The sequence below is a fragment of the Penicillium argentinense genome (genome assembly GCF_028826775.1).
Source record: "Penicillium argentinense strain IBT 30761 chromosome Unknown utg000005l_segment0_segment0, whole genome shotgun sequence".
NCBI lineage: Eukaryota > Fungi > Ascomycota > Eurotiomycetes > Eurotiales > Aspergillaceae > Penicillium > Penicillium argentinense.
Window position 1 is genome coordinate 6,199,979 of NW_026622664.1, and position 20,090 is coordinate 6,220,068.

Here is a 20,090-nt window from a genome sequence, read left to right on the forward strand (position 1 = left end):
CCTCTGTTCCTTGAAACCCTCTGGCATCTCAGTGATGATCTCCTCATCAATCCAACTATTAAGGAATGCATTGACAGCATCATACTGGTAAGTGTCAAGGTCAAAAGCAGCCACTAATGAGAAGACTGCTCGTGCAGTGCGTGCAGCGAGGGTTGCCGAGTATTTCTCCTCTGTGGTAAGTTTCTGGAGATCTCCTCGCACGCAGATTCTGGCCTTGAGCTTGCTGAGATAGCCATTGCTATCAACCTTATAGTTGAACACCCAACGGAGTGGTAGAATCTGTATGCTGTGGTCATTTGGTCGTTGTATGACCTCATATGTGCCTTTCCTCTTGATTGTCTGAATTTCAAGAGCACAAGCTGCCAGGAATCCCTCTCGGTAAGGATGGTTCATCATCTCCTTCCAGTTTCCTGGCTCTGGAGGTAACTCATCCTGATGCACTTGCGCGTGTGTGCGGGAGCTGTTTAATCCAGTAGCGAAGGCTGCGAGTACGCTATCCTCTTCCTTCTCAGAGATAGCTTGAAAGCTGACAAAGTTGTCATCCTCTCTTGTTCGTCGTTTTCTCGTTCCTCTCACAATGTTTCGTTCTGAAATGTCACCATCGATATCTCTAGGTGCTCTGGGAGTCTCCTGTGCGGGTGATGCAGCTGTGAGCTCATTTTGAAGCTGCTCAGCATGGTCATATGACTCCCGTGGTGGTGAGCTAGGGAATGTTCCTGGTGGAAGCGAAGGTGCCCGTTGCTGTGATGCTGATGGCGTTGGTGAAGGTGTAGCCATCTGTCGTCCCTCCTTCTGCTGCGAATTTGTTGCTTTTCCTGCTGAATGTCTTGCTGCTTGTTCATGCATGTTCTCAGCAGCGCTTTCTCTGCTTCCTGCTTCATTTGAGGAAAGAGGGACTATCTGGTGTTGTATCTCCTCTTCCTCATCCTGTTCAGTGATCCAAGGCATTGATTCAATTATATCGCTGACTGGTGGTTTGTCTAGTTCTCGTGGGTTGAAGAACTGGTTCTCATCAAAGACAACATCTCGCACTGCCCGTACAGCTCCTCTCTGTGGAAACCATACTCTCCAGATATTTGAGGCTTCATAGCCAACGAGATAACCGATCTCTGCGCGAGGCTCCATCTTCGCTGCATTCGGGATGCCCTGCTTGCGTACATACGCTCTGCATCCATAGATTCTGAGGTTGGCAAGGTTGACTCGTGGTGGTTGGTCTTGCTGGACATGAAGTGCTTCCTGGTATGGGACAATCCACTTTCCATCTCTCATCCTCGTGGGCGATCTGTTAACTATCCAAACAGCTGCTTTGACTGCTTCTGGCCACAGGTCTTTCGGAAGACCTGCATCCTGCAGTAGTGCGCGTGCTATAGTGACTATCACCCCCCCAGATCGCTCCGCGAAGCCATTTTGCTCTGGCGTTCCAACGACGCTATGCTCAACAACAAAGCCTTCCTCTGCTAGGAATTGCTCTACCGTACGACCTGCTGAACGCTCATTATCATAGCGAAAGGCTCGGATTGGTAGGTTCCACTGGGTCCTCACATATGCACAGAAGAGTGTCACAGCTTGCTGACAACCACTTTTCTTCTCGTGAGTGAATGTTGCATGGAATCGAATTCCATCCACATAGAAATGGGATAACCAGCGATCACCATTATAGGCAGGGTCAATTTGAACAAGGTCAAAGTGTATTCTCCCAAATTTCCCGTATGTGGCTCCCTGTGGTCTTCTTGATATCTGACGTTTCGCAGAGGTGATCTGACAGACCTCACATCGTTCAGGGTTACCATGAGAGTTGTCTTCACTCTTTCCATCAATTTTGACTCCATCCACCATCGCTGGCAACTGTTCAATCTTCTGGCTATATGCGTGGCCTAGCCGACGATGCCAGCGCCTGGCTGATGCTGCTGAAATGAGTGGCTTTTCTGACTGCTTGGTGGCAAAGGCTGCATCAGAAGAGCAGTATTCCATGAAGTATAATCCCTTTTCCTTTCGCACATGTAACACTGGACTGTTGCTGTTGTTGACAATGGCTTTCTTGCTAGGATTCCACCAATATCCTTTATCCTCAATCTTTGAATAGGATATCAGATTGGTATGGAAGCCCGGGGAATAATGAACATTGGTGAGCTCTACCACTTGAGGCTCGCCAGTTTGAGGGTCCTGGCCTACCATGTCCACAGTGCCATACCCTGTAGTAGCAGTCATAGTATCACCTGTTTTAACAGAGCTTTCCCCTTTGATGAACACTTTGAAACGCCCACGATCATTACAGATATGCAGGGTAGTGCCTGAATCAAGAATCCAGCGATTTCTGAGCGGTTTGGCCACCTGATGCTGACCAGTTGATGCTGCAGCTGCAATGAAGAAGCTAAGCTTCTCTTCTGATACTGCTAATTGAGCCTGCGCTGGTGGTGCTTCCTTCTTTTTCTCCATCAGCTGCTTGATCTTCTGTTGATCCTGAGGACTCATTTGCTTGATAGCATCAGTTAAGCGCTTCGCAATTCCTTCTCTTGGCTTCCAGTCGTCACTTCGCAGGGTCTCATCAATATACCAGCACTCTGAGTAGTGGTGTCGAGGGTATCCGCATGGGCACTTCGTTCGATAAGTCTTCTCTGTTTTCCCAGTTGGCTTTGCCTCTTTCTGACCATCCAGGGTTGCGAAGGCCATCTTCGGTTGCTTCTTTCCAGAAGTGAGTGCTAGATCTCCACGGCGGCTACGATAATCGGCAATAACCTCATGAAACGTAGCAGTCGTGTTCATACGAAGCTCACGTCGCCATCCCGAGCAGAAGGTGTCATCTAGCCCCTGCACAGCATCTAGGAAGTCACGAATAGCATCATCTTTCTCAATACAGTCAGGAACCTTGGCAGCTTTTGCCTCCTCATATAAGCTTTCCCACTGTGTGAGCCACTGATCAATGCTAACATCTCTCGCAGGTTGCCTGATCATCAATCTCCACGCACGTCGGAGCTCCTGTCGTCGATTCTCAGGCTTTGGCTTGAATGTCTCTGCCAGTTTCAATAGCTTCTTCCTTGGAGTTTCCTCATCGACAATAAGATAGTGAAACTCAGTGGCTACTGAACGGGTAATAAGGCTATTCATGCGCGCCATAGCCTTAACAAGCCGCTGTCGCTTTGTTTCCTGCCGCTCATACAGCTGTATCTGCAACTGCCATCTCCTTAACTCATCATCAGTGAAGTCCATGATATCCTTCTCTCTACCGCGATGGTCCACAGGCATCATAGGTTCCCGATGTGCGATTGGAAGCTGTTCAACTTCTTCGTCCGACTTCTCGAGGTCAAGATAATTCCACACATCTTCAGATATGGCTGCTGACCTGATATGTCCTATCCAGATCCTCCACTGCGATTCCGCCCGTAGTTTCTGATCGGGTGGGATCATTGCCATCTCCTCTCTTTGTGAATCGGCCATCCTGTCTTCTCTCGCGATGATACTGATACTGTGTTGATACTAGGTTCAAGGGTACGGGATTGCTGCGTTGAGCGCGGGGCGAGGTTCCAATTTCTCGCGTGATGCGTGCGTTCAGGGGTATCCCGATCGTGCGAATCGCTGCTGCAGTGCTGCCAGGGGTGGTACGCTCGCAGTTACACGTGTGCGGCGCGGCTAACCGGGCTCATAACTGTCAGGATGTCGGATACGTGTATCATCTAGTATCGAGGGACGGCCAATTGATGCATGAGATGGATTAACGAGAGTGTGTCTGTGTGTTCCGATCTGTTGAAAATGATCCAGGGGCTATAAACTGCGTATTACATCACAGTTTTTCCGAGAATGACCCGAATTACCATACAATTACTATTGCAATGTGGGTGGATGCTGAATAACCAAGAGCAGTGGAGAATCCACAGTATTTTACCTCTCTCAGAGTTGACAGAAACCATTGTGCGTGGCTGTTGACCGTAAGCGCTCAGTTGAAATCCTCACGTGCGAATCTGAAGATCAGGACACGTCCAGACTTGCAGCCAAGCACCACGGTTAACCCAGATTGACCTACAGCCGAACAGGTTGGGCGATATGTGGGAGGCAGCCATAGCCAGTTCTGTGAAAGCCGTGTGATCCAGAACCCATCAGAACTGATACCGTAGCCTTGATATTCGGGTTTTTGCGACTGTTGACTTGCCCTGAGTGATAGGAGTTCTGGAGCAGCAACTTCAGTCAGAGTCGTAGGGGTAAGTGTCAGCGAGTCGCAAAGGGCGAAAATTCCAACGTCAGTGTGAAGAGATGAGCCGGTGGCATCGAAAGAAAGATTGCTAACAACAGAGTCGATGCCAAGGGTCTGCAGGCAGGCCCCGGTGTGCGCATCCCAGATCTTGATCGTCTTGTCAAACGACCCGGACGCGACGCGGCTGCTGTCGTGGGAGAACACCACTGAGTTGACCCAGTCGTCATGGCCCTCCAGCGTCTGTAGGCAGGCGCCAGTGTGCGCATCCCAGATCTTGATCGTCTTGTCAAACGACCCGGACGCGACGCGGCTGCTGTCGTGGGAGAACACCACTGAGGTGACCCTGTTATCATGACCATCTAGCGTCTGCAGGCAGGCGCCGGTCTGTGCATCCCAGATCTTGATCGTCTTGTCCCCAGACCCGGACGCAACGCGGCTGCTGTCGTGGGAGAACACCACTGAGGTGACCCTGTTATCATGACCATCTAGCGTCTGCAGGCAGGCGCCGGTCTGTGCATCCCAGATCTTGATCGTCTTGTCCCCAGACCCGGACGCGACGCGGCTGCTGTCGTGGGAGAACACCACTGAGTTGACCCGGTTGTCATGGCCCTCCAGCGTCTGCAGGCAGGCTCCGGTGTGCGCATCCCAGTCATCTGCCATCGCCGGCGTCATTGCGATATTATTGGGCCACTCCTGCTGGAACAGCTGCTTGGTCATACTCCGTGGTGGGCTAAACACCAGCGCCGAACCATACGCCTGGAGAGGGCTGTTCTCGATTGCGCCTCGATGGTATAGAATAAACCGGTACACATCCTGGACCAGATTCTTCAATCTGGCTGCTCCTGGGTGTCCCTAAACCGGTATTAGAACAGCATATAGCGCTTGAAATGGCCACTGACCCGTAGCAGAATGCCGAGTTTCTGAATCGACATTATCCCATCCGTTATACTTCGAAGAAGGCTCAGTGCCTCGAGCCAGTAAATACCTCGGCTTCGGAGGAATGAGTCAACCGTGCCAGCGTCCTGAAGTTCTTCGGAGGATCCAGATTGTCCGAGATGGTCTACCCAGTAGATACAAGAGTAGCCTGCTGCCGCAAGTGGATCTGGCTCAGGCCTCTTGGCCTGGTTGATAGGAGTACCTAGGGCGACCAGACTGTAAATATCGCGCCGCAATGTCCTGTCCAAGATGTGGAGTGACTGCGTAAACATTTGGTGGTGGGCAGCCGCAAGGCCAGACAAGAATATTCTCTGACCACCCTTCTTGATCAGATAATCCCTGGCAGACTGATGCACAAAGTAGATAGTCTCGCCCCGAACCGTGAGGAAAGAGCCACTCCTTTTCACGATCGTCTCGATATTCTTGGCGCTTCCGGCGATCTTGTCGGGGAGTCCAGACACCACCCCCAGCTCCAGTAGCTGAAGCGGCCGATACGCTAGTGCAGTCGCTGAGAGGACGAGCTGACAGTACTCTCGGCTTCGAGGCTCTATTTGTCCGATCTGATCTATCATCCGCGCGTACAGATCATCCAACCCTTTTGGTACATCATCAACCACCTGCCTCACATCCCAGCTATCGACGTCCTGGAGTTCCTGGACAACGAGAGCCACCCAGAGAAACGTTCCTTCGGCTTTTTCCTGGAGGATCTGGCGAACATATTCCAGCAAGGTATCATCGTCCTGCAGAGATTCAAGCTCCGCTATTCTGTCGGAAATGTAAGCTGCGATAGCCACAGACACGGATTCAGCATTTTCCTGTAGTTCCAGGCTCAGTATTGACTGCGAGTCGTCAAGCCTTGTCCGCTGCTCAACATGGTTCCGGCTGGAAATGATCCATTTGACGTGCGGTAACTCTTTCGTCTCCTTGAGAATAAATTGCAAGAGCTTGTCTTGGCCCTGCACGCATTCGTCGAGAGCATCAACCACGATATAGATCTTGTCCACGATGGGGTCCCGCAAAATGTCCACAAACATAGTGCACAATGTAGTCCATGCTTCCGTATCCCCAAATCGCGGCTCCCCGGTGTCTTTGAATCTTTTGTGTACGTAGGAGAGAAGCGACGGCTGCGTGTCCACGAGCATATAGATCAAACCACAGAGGACCGCATGGGCGTTACTCAGCTTGGGGACTGTAGCTTGACAGAAAAAGAAAGATAGGAATGTCTTGGCTTGGGGGTCTACTAGTCTTGAGGTAGGACGGAGCTCGTCGATAATACCACAGAGTAGCATCGTCTTGCCTTTACCGGGATCTCCCTTGACCCAAAGGACCTGGCTGCCGTTGCTGTTGTGCCAACATTGGAACTGAGGATGGCGGAGGATCCAGTCGTATGACTCCTTGAGGGCGGCGCCTCTTGTCTGATAGATCCTCGTTTTTATGATACGTGGGTCAGTCTCTGCTAGGTAGTCGGGGCAGTGATTCGTGCTTTGTCTGTCTTGGTCTTGGGCTGGTGGATGTCAGCTTTGACCGCCAAGCGAAAAACTTGATATTCAGACGTACCTCCGACATTCTGAATGAAGGTTCTTGGATGATACTATGTCAGCACTGTTTTTCAAAGTCATATAATCCTCGAGCTGGGCTTACGCATATTCCACTTTCCCTTGTAACTGGACATTTCCCCCATTGTTATCAAACTGTTGCCTGTTCATTGTAAAGGGCAAGTCAGATGATGCTGAGAAGGTTTGCTCTACGAAAGGTCGAGTGTATACGATAATCGCACCGCAGCGCGGCAATGCTCAGAAACCAGTTTGGCAGGTTGTAGGGAAGGAGAGACGCCGTCATGAGGCTGGTCCTATAAAGTCTTCACATAGTCATCTTACGCGTGCTGGTTGAAAAAGGTGTTATATCTGTCATCTGGCTCTACGGTAGCTGCTGCTCTAGCGGCAAGCCACGCTGATATCGGGCCGAGCAATCGGGTGGGGAAGAGCGCTTATGCAGCGTGATAGATCGCACCACATCACATCGCATTGCCACGTCGTGTCCCCTATGCATCACTCCTGCGCTTCAGGCCACTCTGGCTTCCACAGAAATACGCGGCACAGAGAGCTAGATCTCGTCAAACGCGGGTTTTTATGGAGTTTGACCCTTTTGCTCGGCCACAAGAACTCCGCGGGTTTTGGCCTTCATGTCCTGCCCGTGGGTTCTTGGCGCGTACCCTGGGTTCCCAAAATACTCAAAAATGATGTTGACCCTAACTTAATTATGGGCAAACCTGATAGTCATCTGTTGTAATTTCGGTCGCTTTCATAGAACTTAGATTGAGACCTCACATAGCTTGCATCTTCTCTACTCGGCGTAGCGCTATGGCCTTCAACACCGGGCGCTGTAATTCAGACTAACCATGCTTGGCCTAGCCCAGAGCTAGCCTCTTCAAGATTAGCCCCCACGAAAAAGTGCCTTACGTGATCCCATATCCAGGACGAAACGAAAAACTTTCTTGTTCCTCGGGGGATCGCGTAGACCCTGAACTCCACGTGACCATTGACTCACACCAAGGCAGAATGCGGGGTTCCACCAAAACCAACCGTTTAACTTGAAGCTCGTCAAGCACCCTGGTGGAAACTGCCAAACGGTGGGATTTGCCCGCTCTGTACGGTAGTTCAAGTGAGGTTGATGGCCAGAAAGTGTGCTCTTTTCTATCAACATAATCACCCCATCAATTTTGCTCAACAGTGTTTACTTCTGCTTAGCTGACAGAATCCAAATGCTCTTAGTGTTCAACGGTCAAAACTTTCGCTATCTGGCTATGTTTAATCACTCTGGCGTCTTTGCCCGTGCTGTCGTTCAAAGGTGCAGTATTGATTTTAAAAGTCATATAATTTTGTTATTTTTGATAAGAGTATACGTAAAAATTATGCTCAAATCGCAGGATTCAAGTCCTCTCTGGTTGCTTAACGGTCAAAAACGCGGTTTTTGGGCTAATCATTGATGTAGATTCACCATTGGCAACAGACCTGCAAAGTTCATGTATGACTCTGCTAAACCGCAGCAATTATTGAGTCTGGAAATACACTAAAAGTCATCAAGATTCACCGGGTTGGCAGATTTCAGCGTTTTCTAGATATCGTGATTGACACGGTAGTCCAGCTTCGTGTGGAGATTCAATGCGATTTGGTAGTGTACCCTCATGATTGTGATGGCACGGTCTGGCTGGTGAAATTTGTTTCCAAAGAACCTCATCTAAAGCTAGTCGAGAAATTCAAATACAACCAATTCAGCATACATAACGTGTTCTGGAATTCACTAGGCGCTATTTACGCAATTCATACTTCTGCCCTTTCACGGCCTGAATGGTTCCACTTTAAGTGGGAAATGACTGTTAGGACACTGGACTAAAAATGACCACAAAGTCTCCAGCTCATTACCGTCCTGCGCGCACATCATACGCAGTTCGGTCAAGATCGACCGGGATTCCCGCATCCACCTTGTGGCGGCGGGCCAATAACAAGCCATCAATCACCGATAAAGCCGCCAATCAGCAGTATCTCACCCCGCAAGAGGAGCAAGCCCTGGTTGAATATGTGTTGCGGTCGGCAGACAATGGCTATCCGCTTCCAGTCAAGTTCCTACGATCGCTCGCCCTGATTATCGTGCGCCAACGGTCTTCGATTTTCCAGATTACAGATCCCAGTCTCAAGGTCCGACCTCCGGGGAAAAATTGGCCGCAGGGTTTTTATCGCCGGCACCCGCAGTTAAGAGCGCGACGGCTGCGAGCGATCGATTGGAAGCAGATTGAAGATAAAGTCCGACACTGGTTTGCTGTCATAGGCCGAGAGCTTGCTGATCCGGCCATTCTCCCAGGCAATGTGTACAATATGGACGAGACGGGGGTTCTTCTTAGCGTTTTGAACTCCCTCAAGGTGCTCGTCAGTAAAGATGACCTGAGAAAGCACCGAGGGACCACGGTGAAGCGGACGCTGGTCACGGCGATTGAATGTATCTCCGCCGATGGTCGGTTCCTGCATCCTCTCATTATCTGGCCGGCCACCACGCACCGTAGTTCGTGGACCACTCACGCCACCCCCGGGTGGCATTTTGCCTGCTCCAAAACAAGCTATACGAACACCGACATCAGTCTGTACTGGGTCGAACATGTGTTCGATCCGCAGACTCGAGACCGAGCGGGCGGTCGGCCACGACTCTTAATTTGCGACGGTTTCGGCACCCATGAGTCTTTGGAGGTCATGAAATTCTGCTTTGCTAACCGCATTATCCTATGTCGTCTCCCTTCTCATACGTCTCACAAACTACAGCCGTGTGATGTGGGTGTCTTCAGCCCTCTGAAAACGGCATACCGGGGACAGGTCGAGCAGATATGTCGGGCCGGGGTGAGTAACATCGGCAAGCCACACTTTACCTATCTTTATGATCGCGCCCGGCAGGAGGCATTTACACCCCGCAATATACGATCGGCCTGGTCGAGAAGCGGCCTCTTTCCATTCGATCCGTCTTGCATCCTCCGAGAGTTTCAAGTGTCCCGGCCCGAGGTACAGACCACTATCCCTGTGGACCACAACCTGACCGTGTCCTTCAATCTCTGTCACACTCCAAACACCTCTGATCATTTCGCCTTGCTTCGCAGAGAGGTGGAGCAAGACACACAGAGCCTAGGCAATGAGTGCAAACATCGTCTTCAAACATTGAGCTGCGCGGCCGAAAAGGTCTTCGCGGAGCGCGCCTTATTTCTGGAGGAGAACCGGATCCTATTTGAGCAGAACAATGAAAAGACTTCTCGACAATCCCGTGGCCAAACAGTCATAGGACATGCCAAAGTGATGAGCTACGACGATATCGTTGAGGCGCAAAAGAAACGTGACATGGCGGTAGCGAAACAAGGCTCGACCGAGAAAAAGAGGTCAAAAGCCAAGGACAAACTGCTTTCGAAACCGGAGGAAAAGCGCAAGGCTGAGCAAGAGATTCAAGCATGGGATATGAATGACTATTGTTCTGTCTTAGATTTACAGACTCATTTGACAGTTTAGAACAATCTTAGATTATTCTGTATTTCCATCAATCTACCGCGCAGCAGTGCTTTGGTATTTTGAATGACCGGCGACTTGATTTTATATATCTCTTCCTCCTCTCACCACACTCCTAATGACGCCTCAAATGTAAGTAGACTAGCTATAGATACATAGGACCCTCATCATTTTTTTGTAAGTTGTTCCACAAAACTCGCGTCTTCGAAATTAGGCTGTTTGTAAAGATATCTTGTCTCGGGTCGGTCGGCCAGCGTGGCGTTCCCGTCTTCCCTTGAAACTGGGCTGTTGTTATTGGCTATTAATGTCGAAAGCGGTGGAGTCGCTGTATCGTCATTCTTTGTATTCGTATTTTACACTAGCTTAGTCCTACCGCCATATAAATTACCGTGGTATGGAGGACGTTTTCCAGTTCAGACAATTCAGACCACTTGCTTGCTATTTTCCTATTTGCGAATGGACTGCCGGCCCACACTGGTCCGACAATTAAACCGCTGACTAATTTAGGTAATCTTAGGACTGCCTGAAACGGGCACTTTCATCGTATAAGACTGGGGGATCGAGTGCCAACCGGCCGATATCTTTCTTTCTCTCTGTATTTGATGAATCACGTTAGGTACAGACCCAAGTTTCATTAACCGCCTTGCCGCGACTTGAAGTGGGGCAGTGCCAGTGATAATTCATGCCACCTACCAGTAGCTATATACCTTTCTCCTAGAATATTTAATTTACATAGTGGCCGGCACAAAGCTTTCTGGATAGTAACGATGTTGCTTTAAGGCTTTTTAAGTCACCTTAAGTTTAGGCCCATTCCCATTACAGTTCAGTAAGGTTAAGGTTGGGCCCAAGTGGAGATACCGTAACCTAAACGCTAAATCCTCCGGTTTTTGTTAAAGAAAGAAAGCAATTGGCAGGCGTGAACGTCGGATTGTCTTCAATATATGAAACCTATTTACTGCTTCGAACTGCAGTCAGCTGGCCAATGTAGCATTATCATCTTTTGCTTGCATCAGATCCGACCGTCATTTCATAGCGACCTTGCTGATCCTGCCCTATTTTCTGGACAGTAGACTCCGTGGTGTTGAAGGTCATGTTTTCATTCTGCTTGTGTCAACAACATGATGATAAGTTGAAGATAGGAGAATAAGATCGACCTCCACTTACACTTTGCTCCAATATATTCTTAACAGCCGTGTTCATCACTGGATCCCGCTCCGATGCAGAGCGCAATTCCTTCATGACTTTGAGAAGCTTATCCATTTCCTCCTTGCCCGCCTCTTCTTCATCGCTCGCAGACGGAGTGTAAATTTGGTACAGTGCATCAATGTGGTCATTGATGTCCTTCACCAGCTTCTCAAGATGCTTCTCGTCATAAATAGCGAACTTGAAGAGTCGAGGAACTGACATCTTGTTTCTGCGCTCGTGGACGATTTTTTGCATTGTCTCGTGAAGGTAACGGTGCATAGCGCTCCACTTAAAGCCATCCTGGCCGAACGGCTTTATTTCGTTCGCCGTCACTTCAGGGTCACCCTCGGGCTTTCCTTTGCGTTCGTTGTGACAGATTTTCTTGGACTCTTCGAAAAGAGTCACTAAGATCCGAAATATCCGTATAGCCTGATCCTCCTGCTCCTCGTCGAGCTGGAATGAGCCCGAGCTTTTCAGCGATTCCTCGTCTTCGATATCTGAGCCTGTGAGACCGACAGCCTGGCCCCAGCGCGTTAGTCTCAGTTGCGCACTGCCAAGCTTCACGATCAGGGACTGTAGTCGTGGGGCCGCCTTTCTGGCAACATAGATATAGTCAAACCAGGTAATAGTCGTGGTAAAAAGACTTGCTAGCCCAGATGCCGCACTAATTACTTCCGCGCCTGTCATCTTGGTAGTGGTGTGCGTGTCTCTGTGTGAATGTATAGAGTGGCTGATGATGATAGGCCGGGGGGAGCTCGAGATGGATTCTTACGTATACTGCTTGGGGCAATATGGCCTTATTTGTATCAAAGAGACCGACCTGGAGTACCTAGATGGTTGTAGGCGCCGATCTTGCCGGAGTCACTGGAGATGCAGGTTTTGCATCCTGCGGCGAAAAACTACCAATCCGATCTATTGACCATCTCCACGTCAAATATAGTCCAAAGGTCTACCTTACAGTTTATGCCGGCCGCGTTACGCACGGCAAGCGACCGATGGGTGCTGAAGCTGGAGTTGCCGGAACGTGCAGGAGTATTGCATTACCTGCGGCTGGAAAGCGGTCCGTGCTCTCACCGCCAGAAAATGGATCAATCTCACGTCGAAAGGCAGCCCCCACGGGAGCCAATGATCTGCAACCGCGGGGACGTGACGTGGCAATACGATGCAGCGTGGTGCGATTCATCACACTGCATGAGCGCTGTTCTCCACACGATTGCCCGAAGGTAGGGGCGGGCGGCAGTGAACTGTGGGCCACGTGCAGACAACGACCCGATATCTGCATGGCGTGCCGCTAGAGCAGCAGCTACCGCGGAGCCAGAAGACAGATGCCATACCTGTTCAAACTCCATGCAAAATTTTGATGGGTCCAGCCCTGCTAGGTGCAGTGGTTTCAGCTTGATGACCTGGCTCTTCAATCATGTGCAAGGCGGAAACCTTTTTGATTGATCTTGTAACGACGGCTCAAATTCTGTCACCTACCGAATTTCTCTGCTGTGTAGTGGCGCACTACAGTGCGACTGCTAGATACGCTCAACTCACTATAGAGCAGACCTAGCCAGCATCGCATGACTCGTCATTTCCAATGAAGAGTCAACGGTGGGATAACGAGGGGGGATTGTCCAGTTCCAAGGGACCGCGACAAACCCGTGAGCCAATATTGATGATTGTATGACTTTGACGAACAGTACTGACATAGTGCCATGCTAGCACCTTCCACATGCATGTCGAACGTACGTCTAAACATAACTTTTCCACTTGATGGTTCTCAGTCTAATATGAAAGCTCGCAAGACCAAGACAGACAAAGCAAGGATCGCTGCCTTGACTACTTCGCAGTGACTGATCCGCGCGACGTCAAAATGACCATCCACCAGACGAGAGGCGCCGCCCTCAAGGAGTCATACGAATGGATCCTCCACCATCCCCAGTTCCAGCGTTGGTGCAACAACAACAACAACAACAACAACAACAACAACAACAACAACAGCCAGGTTCTTTGGATTAAGGGGGACCCCGGTAAGGGCAAGACGATGCTGCTCTGTGGCATTATCGACGAACTTGGCCCGACCACGAAACTGGAAGATCCCCTAGCTAAGACATTCCTGTCTTTCTTCTTCTGTCAAGCCACAGTTCCCAAGCTGAGTAACGCTCATGCTGCCCTGCGCGGTTTGGTCTATATGCTTGTGGACACACAGCCATCATTCCTCTCCCTTATACAGAAAAAATTCAAAGAAAACGGGGAGCCACAATTCGGGGATATGGAAGCATGGGCTGCACTGTGCGTTATGTTCTTGAATATCTTACGGGAAGCCAGCTCAGACAGGATCTATATCGTCGTTGATGCTCTCGACGAATGCGTGCAGGACCAAGACAAGCTCTTACAGTTTATTCTCCAAGGGACGAGGGAGTTCCCGCACGTCAAATGGATCATTTCCAGCCGGAACCATGTTGAGCAGCGGACAAGGCTTGACGACTCGCAATCTATACTGAGCCTGGAACTTCAGGAGAATGCAGAATCTGTGTCTGTGGCTATTGGAGCTTACATTTCCGACAGGATAGCGGAGCTTGAATCTCTACAGAACGATGATGCCTTGCTAGAATATGTCCAGCAGACCCTCCAGAAGAAAGCCGAAGGAACGTTTCTCTGGGTGGCTCTCGTGGTCCAGGAACTCCAGCATGTCGACAGCTGGGATGTGGAGCAGGTGGTGGACGATGTACCGACCGGGCTGGATGATCTATATGCGCGAATGATAGACCAGATCAACAAACTGGCCGGGAAAAGCAGAGAGTACTGTCAGCTGGTCCTATCAGCGACCGCATTGGCCTATCGGCCGCTTCAGCTGCTGGAACTGGGGGTAGTGTCTGGACTCCCAGATAAGATCGCTGGAAACGCCAACAACATAGAGACGATTGTCAAGAGGAGCGGGTCCTTCCTCACGATTCGCGACAAGACAATCTACTTTGTGCATCAATCCGCCAAGGACTATGTGATAGAAAAGGCTGGCCTGAGCATATTCCCCTCTGGGTCTATGGCTGCTCACGGCCGTATGTTCACAAAATCACTGCAAGTCATGGACAAGGTATTGCGGCGTGATATGTACAGCCTGGGCGCCTTAGGCACTCCTATCAACCAGTCCCAACCGCCGCCAGATCCGCTCGCAGTCGCACGCTACTCCTGCGTTTACTGGGTAGACCATCTAGAACAATCTGGATCATACGAAGAACTTCAGGTCGTTGGCACCGTCGACGCATTCCTCCGAAGCCGATGTCTCTACTGGCTTGAGGCACTGAGTCTTTTTCGAAGCGTGACAGATGGAATCATGGCGATACAGAAACTTGGGGCTCTGCTACAGGTATGCGTTCATCTGTCGTGCTGCGAAATGTTCTAATATCATTACAGGGGCGATCAGGAGCAGCCGGATTGCAAGATCTGGTCCAGGATGCGTACCGATTTATACGGTACCATCGAGGCGCAATCGAGGACAGCCCTCTTCAGGCGTACGGGTCGGCGCTGGTGTTCAGCCCACCGCGGAGTATGATCAAGCAGCTGTTCCAGCAGGAGGGGCCCAATAATATTATCGCGATCGCGCCGCAGATGGCAGACGACTGGGATGCGCACACCGGGGCCTGCCTGCAGACGCTGGAGGGCCATGACAGCTATGTATACTCAGTGGTGTTCTCCCACGACAGCAGCCGCGTCGCGTCCGGGTCGGAGGACAAGACGATCAAGATCTGGGATGCGCACACCGGGGCCTGCCTACAGACGCTAGAGGGCCATGGCAGCTATGTATACTCAGTGGTGTTCTCCCACGACAGCAGCCGCGTCGCGTCCGGGTCGGACGACAAGACGATCAAGATCTGGGATGCGCACACCGGGGCCTGCCTGCAGACGCTGAAGGGCCATGATAGCTGGGTCAACTCAGTGGTGTTCTCCCACGACAGCAGCCGCGTCGCGTCCGGGTCGGAGGACAAGGCGATCAAGATCTGGGATGCGCACACCGGGGCCTGCCTGCAGACGCTGAAGGGCCATGATGATTGGGTCAAATCAATGGTGTTCTCCCACGACAGCAGCCGCGTCGCGTCCGGGTCGTTTGACAAGACGATCAAGATCTGGGATGCGCACACCGGGGCCTGCCTGCAGACGCTGAAGGGCCATGATGATTGGGTCAAATCAGTGGTGTTCTCCCACGACAGCAGCCGCGTCGCGTCCGGGTCGGACGACAAGACAATCAAGATCTGGGATGCGCACACCGGGGCCTGCCTGCAGACGCTGAAGGGCCATGATTATTGGGTCAAATCAGTGGTGTTCTCCCACGACAGCAGCCGCGTCGCGTCCGGGTCGTTTGACAAGACGATCAAGATCTGGGATGCGCACACCGGGGCCTGCCTGCAGACGCTGAAGGGCCATGATCGGGAAGTCAACTCAGTGGTGTTCTCCCACGACAGCAGCCGCGTCGCGTCCGGGTCGTTTGACAAGACGATCAAGATCTGGGATGCGCACACCGGGGCCTGCCTGCAGACGCCGAAGGGCCATGATAGCTGGGTCAACTCAGTGGTGTTCTCCCACGACAGCAGCCGCGTCGCGTCCGGGTCGGAGGACAAGACGATCAAGATCTGGGATGCGCACACCGGGGCCTGCCTGCAGACGCTGAAGGGCCATGACAATTGGGTCAAATCAGTGGTGTTCTCCCACGACAGCAGCCGCGTCGCGTCCGGGTCGGACGACAAGACAATCAAGATCTGGGATGCGCACACCGGGGCCTGCCTGCAGACGCTGAAGGGCCATGACAATTGGGTCAAATCAGTGGTGTTCTCCCACGACAGCAGCCGCGTCGCGTCCGGGTCGTTTGACAAGACGATCAAGATCTGGGATGCGCACACCGGGGCCTGCCTGCAGACGCTGAAGGGCCATGATCGGGAAGTCAACTCAGTGGTGTTCTCCCACGACAGCAGCCGCGTCGCGTCCGGGTCGTTTGACAAGACGATCAAGATCTGGGATGCGCACACCGGGGCCTGCCTGCAGACGCTGAAGGGCCATGATGATTGGGTCAAATCAGTGGTGTTCTCCCACGACAGCAGCCGCGTCGCGTCCGGGTCGGACGACAAGACGATCAAGATCTGGGATGCGCAGACCGGCGCCTGCCTGCAGACCCTCAGCATCGGCTCTTCTGTGATCAATCTTTCTTTCGACGCCACCGGTTCTTCTCTTCACACTAACATTGGAATTGTTTCCCTTCGCGACTCGCCGGCACCTACCCCTACGAATTCGACAGACGCTACTGCTTCAGAACTCCAATCACTCAGGGCGAGTCAACTATCGCAAAGCCCTGAATATCAAGGCTACGGTATCAGTTCTGATAGGTTCTGGATCACACGGCGTTCACAGAGCTGGCTATGGCTGCCTCCCACATATCGCCCAACCTGTTCGGCTGTAGGGCAGTCTGGGTTAGCCTTGGTGCTTGGCTGCCGGTCTGGACGCGTGCTGATCTTTGGATTCGTGCCTGATGATTCCAACTGAGCGTTCACGGTCAACAGCCACATAATAACTAAGTGACTTTGACAATCTCACCACGGCCTGATTCTGCCACGCACAATGTTTTCTAAATAGGCGGTCGTGATAGTCACCTGATTGTCGGTCCGGGCTACGGAAGGTCGCCCCCGTAATATTTACATACGGGCTGTGGGGCGGCAGTTAGTGTTGAAATATCACGGTTACTGGGATAATCATGTGGGCTGGGATCACGTGCATGCCTATATACCTGTTCACCAGTCTACCTGTATCTTAGACAATCAACTCCCCAAAACAACATGAACACTGAAGCATCACTTATAAATCAACAGTCTAATCTCAGATATCCTGGGGGTCACGTGAGATTTCGCGAAATTTCGTGGGTGTGGATACATATACGTACACCGCCTTCCCGACAACATTCCTAGTGCGGAGGCGGTAGGCAGTCGTAGCGGAAAAAATTTAGGAACACTTTCCGTTCCCCTGAACCCAGTGAACCTCCATTGACCAAGGCGGCTTGGGCGTATTTTGGTCAGGGTTCTCGGAGAAGAGAGTACGGATGACAAAATGGGTGGTATCCCTTGGCAGTCCAAGGCCTGTCAAACTTGTAAAAGGCGTAAAATCAAGGTCAGTGACAGAGCTCGGCTACGAGTTCGTTATGGTTACTGACCACAAATCAGTGTGACAGACAAGAGCCAGGATGTGGACAATGCATCAAACGCGGCGTGAATTGTGGAGGATATTCAGGAATGCGCATTTTCATCCATGAAGCCCCGAGGATGCGAATAAATTCTGGGGCCAAAGCCCATACCCAGATTAACCGAGAAACACAAGCTCAAATCGTTAACAGAAACGGGTTGCAATCGCTCGATTGTGGGCCTGCAATGCGCGAGCAAGTCTTCTCGTCTTACGTCGATATTTTTTTCCCTACTCAAGCCTTTTCCTCCGTGGATCTCTGGTACTATCTGATCTCCAGCATTTCTGCGCTCCCTCAAAAGTCAATAATGCTCGAATATGCTATCTCGGCAATAGCATGTATTTATTGGGGTAAACTCAATCACGACAAGCGGGTATTCCAGCACGGCATTCAGCTATATAATGTTGCAATACGACATGTGTCAAATATGATAACCAGGGATGCTTATTGTGACGACATTATCTACGCCACGGTTATTTTCCAGGAAATAGAGGTAATCCATAACTCTTACAATAAGTTGTTCTCGTAAATCTGAACTGACTTGAAATTAACAAGACATGCTATTGTCCCCACGACCTCCAAGCGTGGATGGCTCATATCGCAGGAACTAATGCTATCCTGAGTCACTGCCGTGAGAGAGCAGAAAGAGGACCGCTAGTCAATGCTATCTATCAGGAGCATCAGAAGCTACAGACTGTCATCGTCGCTTTCCAAATTTCACTAGGTGGTTCGATGGACCTGTCTCAATTATTCTCGACGAGAGGCAGCACTTTATTCGAAGCCTTCGAATATATGGTTCGGCCCTGTGAAGCCAACCCAGTCGTTGACTTGCTCAACATTTTTGCCGGATTTGCGCCCTTGGCCACCGCCATTGCCAAGGTCGATTCTCCAAATCATAATGCATGCCAAGCACTGCTAGATAAATGTCTCGCACATAAGAAGAAGTTGATGGCATGGTTTCGAGGAAACATTCATGGAGGGGCTTTCCCATGTTCGCCAGGAGAAGTATTACGTTCAAGTCTTCCTGTGGCAGATCATCTGTTTGGAAAGCCCTATTGCTTCCCATCGCTTGACATTGCGAGGCTACATATCATGTTCTGGACTTTATCTTCCATTGTCCACCCCTGATCTCTCGAATCCGGACCCTTGTTAGAAGATGTGATGACCATGAAAGCTTTGGCGCTGATCCAGCCCCAAACATGTCCGAAGACGAAGACTATTTCCTTTCAGGGTTCTATGCTGATCAAATAGGGCGCTCCATTCCATATTTGGTCCAAGACACTATGAAATCGTGGGGTGTTCACACTGCAATATTTTCGCTTTGTCAATTATGCAAAATAACCGTCGACCGCGGGAACATGGAGCAGTTTGACTGGTGTCAGCGTGCATTCGATCTGATGTCAGAGCGCGGTTTTGATGCTGCTACACGACACGGCGAAATGTTCCGGGGAATGTGGTCTATCCAACAGGCAAATTGTGGCAGGTGACCACAACACCACAATGCCCAGATAGGAAGAATTTATGTGTTCATAGAAAGCTCACATCAGCCAGATCCCAAATTTATTTTCATTTTTACATATTATTGAAAATTGGTGGCAGGAAAGGTGAAATACTCTCGGCCAATAGAAACTCGAACGAAAAACCCGGACGAAGATCACGTGGTGGGAATTTCGAGACACAAAACACCAGCGCCACAACGCTTGTTGTACATTGAATTTGGTATCATTAAATTCACAATAGTGGTCTGGTTGACTTCGACGAGGAGTCAACCAATTTCATCAATTTTGGCGATCCGGCAAATCTGTGTTTGGTTGTATTGAAGATTTGGGCTCATTTCTTCAAAAGCAATACCCAATGGGCATTTATCAACATAATTGGGCTGAGTTTAGAGAAGTATCGTGATATGCTTGTTCAAAATGGAAAGAAAGCAATGTCATTAAGCCGAGGTTGAAGCCATATACCAGTCATCGACGGTATTGAGCTTGTGAATGATAGTTGGCATTGTTGATTAGGCTCAAAACCCACGGCACCGATATCCCATATTGGATTCGTTCTTTCCCTTGACGTCTATATGTTGGAGCACCTGTTTTGATGTTTTTGTCTTGTCACCCTGATACGCACTACTCATGCATTAGGGTTAAACCTGTATCTATTGAAGAGGGAACGCTCGATGGCAGCACGCGCTGAGACGTGCGGGTCGATTCAGCAGAAAAACCACCACAAAACACACGCGTAGCAATCAGGAAATAGCGAGAACCCCAAATGTAAGGGTCAGGTCGGGGAGGTGTAAGAAGGTGTATTCTAGAACTAGCTATCTGGCCACCGTATACTGCCGGCTATGTCACATAGTCTGGATGGCGCCCATGTAGTAGAGGGAGGAGGTCTCGCCATTACACTATATAACCGGGCCCGTGACCGACTGGTCCACACACAATACAACCATCATACACATGCTACAAGACTATCATCCTTTCCAGGGCGGCACTGGTCCAATTTTGCGGCGTCGGTTTTTTTTTTTTTTTTTTTTTTTGGATCCTACAGT

The 20,090-nt window shown here is 50.5% G+C and overlaps 5 protein-coding genes across 5 annotated transcripts; 3 read left to right on the forward strand and 2 right to left on the reverse strand.

Moving 5' to 3' along the window:
- Positions 1–3,999: 3,999 nt before the first annotated feature.
- Positions 4,000–6,828, reverse strand: N7532_007120 (Vegetative incompatibility protein HET-E-1; the record flags this gene model as incomplete). The annotated part of the gene is made up of 5 exons (XM_056619613.1): positions 4,000–4,014; positions 4,175–5,038; positions 5,086–6,626; positions 6,680–6,702; positions 6,764–6,828. 5 exons carry the CDS (start codon positions 6,826–6,828, stop codon positions 4,000–4,002), a joined length of 2,508 nt encoding a protein of 835 aa, XP_056475772.1.
- A 1,689-nt stretch (positions 6,829–8,517) lies between these two features.
- N7532_007121 (uncharacterized protein) lies at positions 8,518–10,161 on the forward strand (the record flags this gene model as incomplete). The annotated part of the gene is made up of 1 exon (XM_056619614.1): positions 8,518–10,161. One exon carries the CDS (start codon positions 8,518–8,520, stop codon positions 10,159–10,161), a length of 1,644 nt encoding a protein of 547 aa, XP_056475773.1.
- Positions 10,162–11,268: 1,107 nt separating this feature from the next.
- On the reverse strand, positions 11,269–12,030 carry N7532_007122 (uncharacterized protein; the record flags this gene model as incomplete). Its single annotated transcript, XM_056619615.1, has 1 exon — positions 11,269–12,030. One exon carries the CDS (start codon positions 12,028–12,030, stop codon positions 11,269–11,271), a length of 762 nt encoding a protein of 253 aa, XP_056475774.1.
- Positions 12,031–13,201: 1,171 nt separating this feature from the next.
- N7532_007123 (Vegetative incompatibility protein HET-E-1) lies at positions 13,202–16,860 on the forward strand (the record flags this gene model as incomplete). The annotated part of the gene is made up of 2 exons (XM_056619616.1): positions 13,202–14,695; positions 14,743–16,860. The coding sequence occupies 2 exons, from the start codon at positions 13,202–13,204 to the stop codon at positions 16,858–16,860; spliced, it is 3,612 nt and encodes a 1,203-aa protein (XP_056475775.1).
- Positions 16,861–17,418: 558 nt separating this feature from the next.
- On the forward strand, positions 17,419–18,676 carry N7532_007124 (Zn(II)2Cys6 transcription factor domain-containing protein; the record flags this gene model as incomplete). The annotated part of the gene is made up of 3 exons (XM_056619617.1): positions 17,419–17,478; positions 17,532–18,041; positions 18,104–18,676. The coding sequence occupies 3 exons, from the start codon at positions 17,419–17,421 to the stop codon at positions 18,674–18,676; spliced, it is 1,143 nt and encodes a 380-aa protein (XP_056475776.1).
- Positions 18,677–20,090: the final 1,414 nt, after the last annotated feature.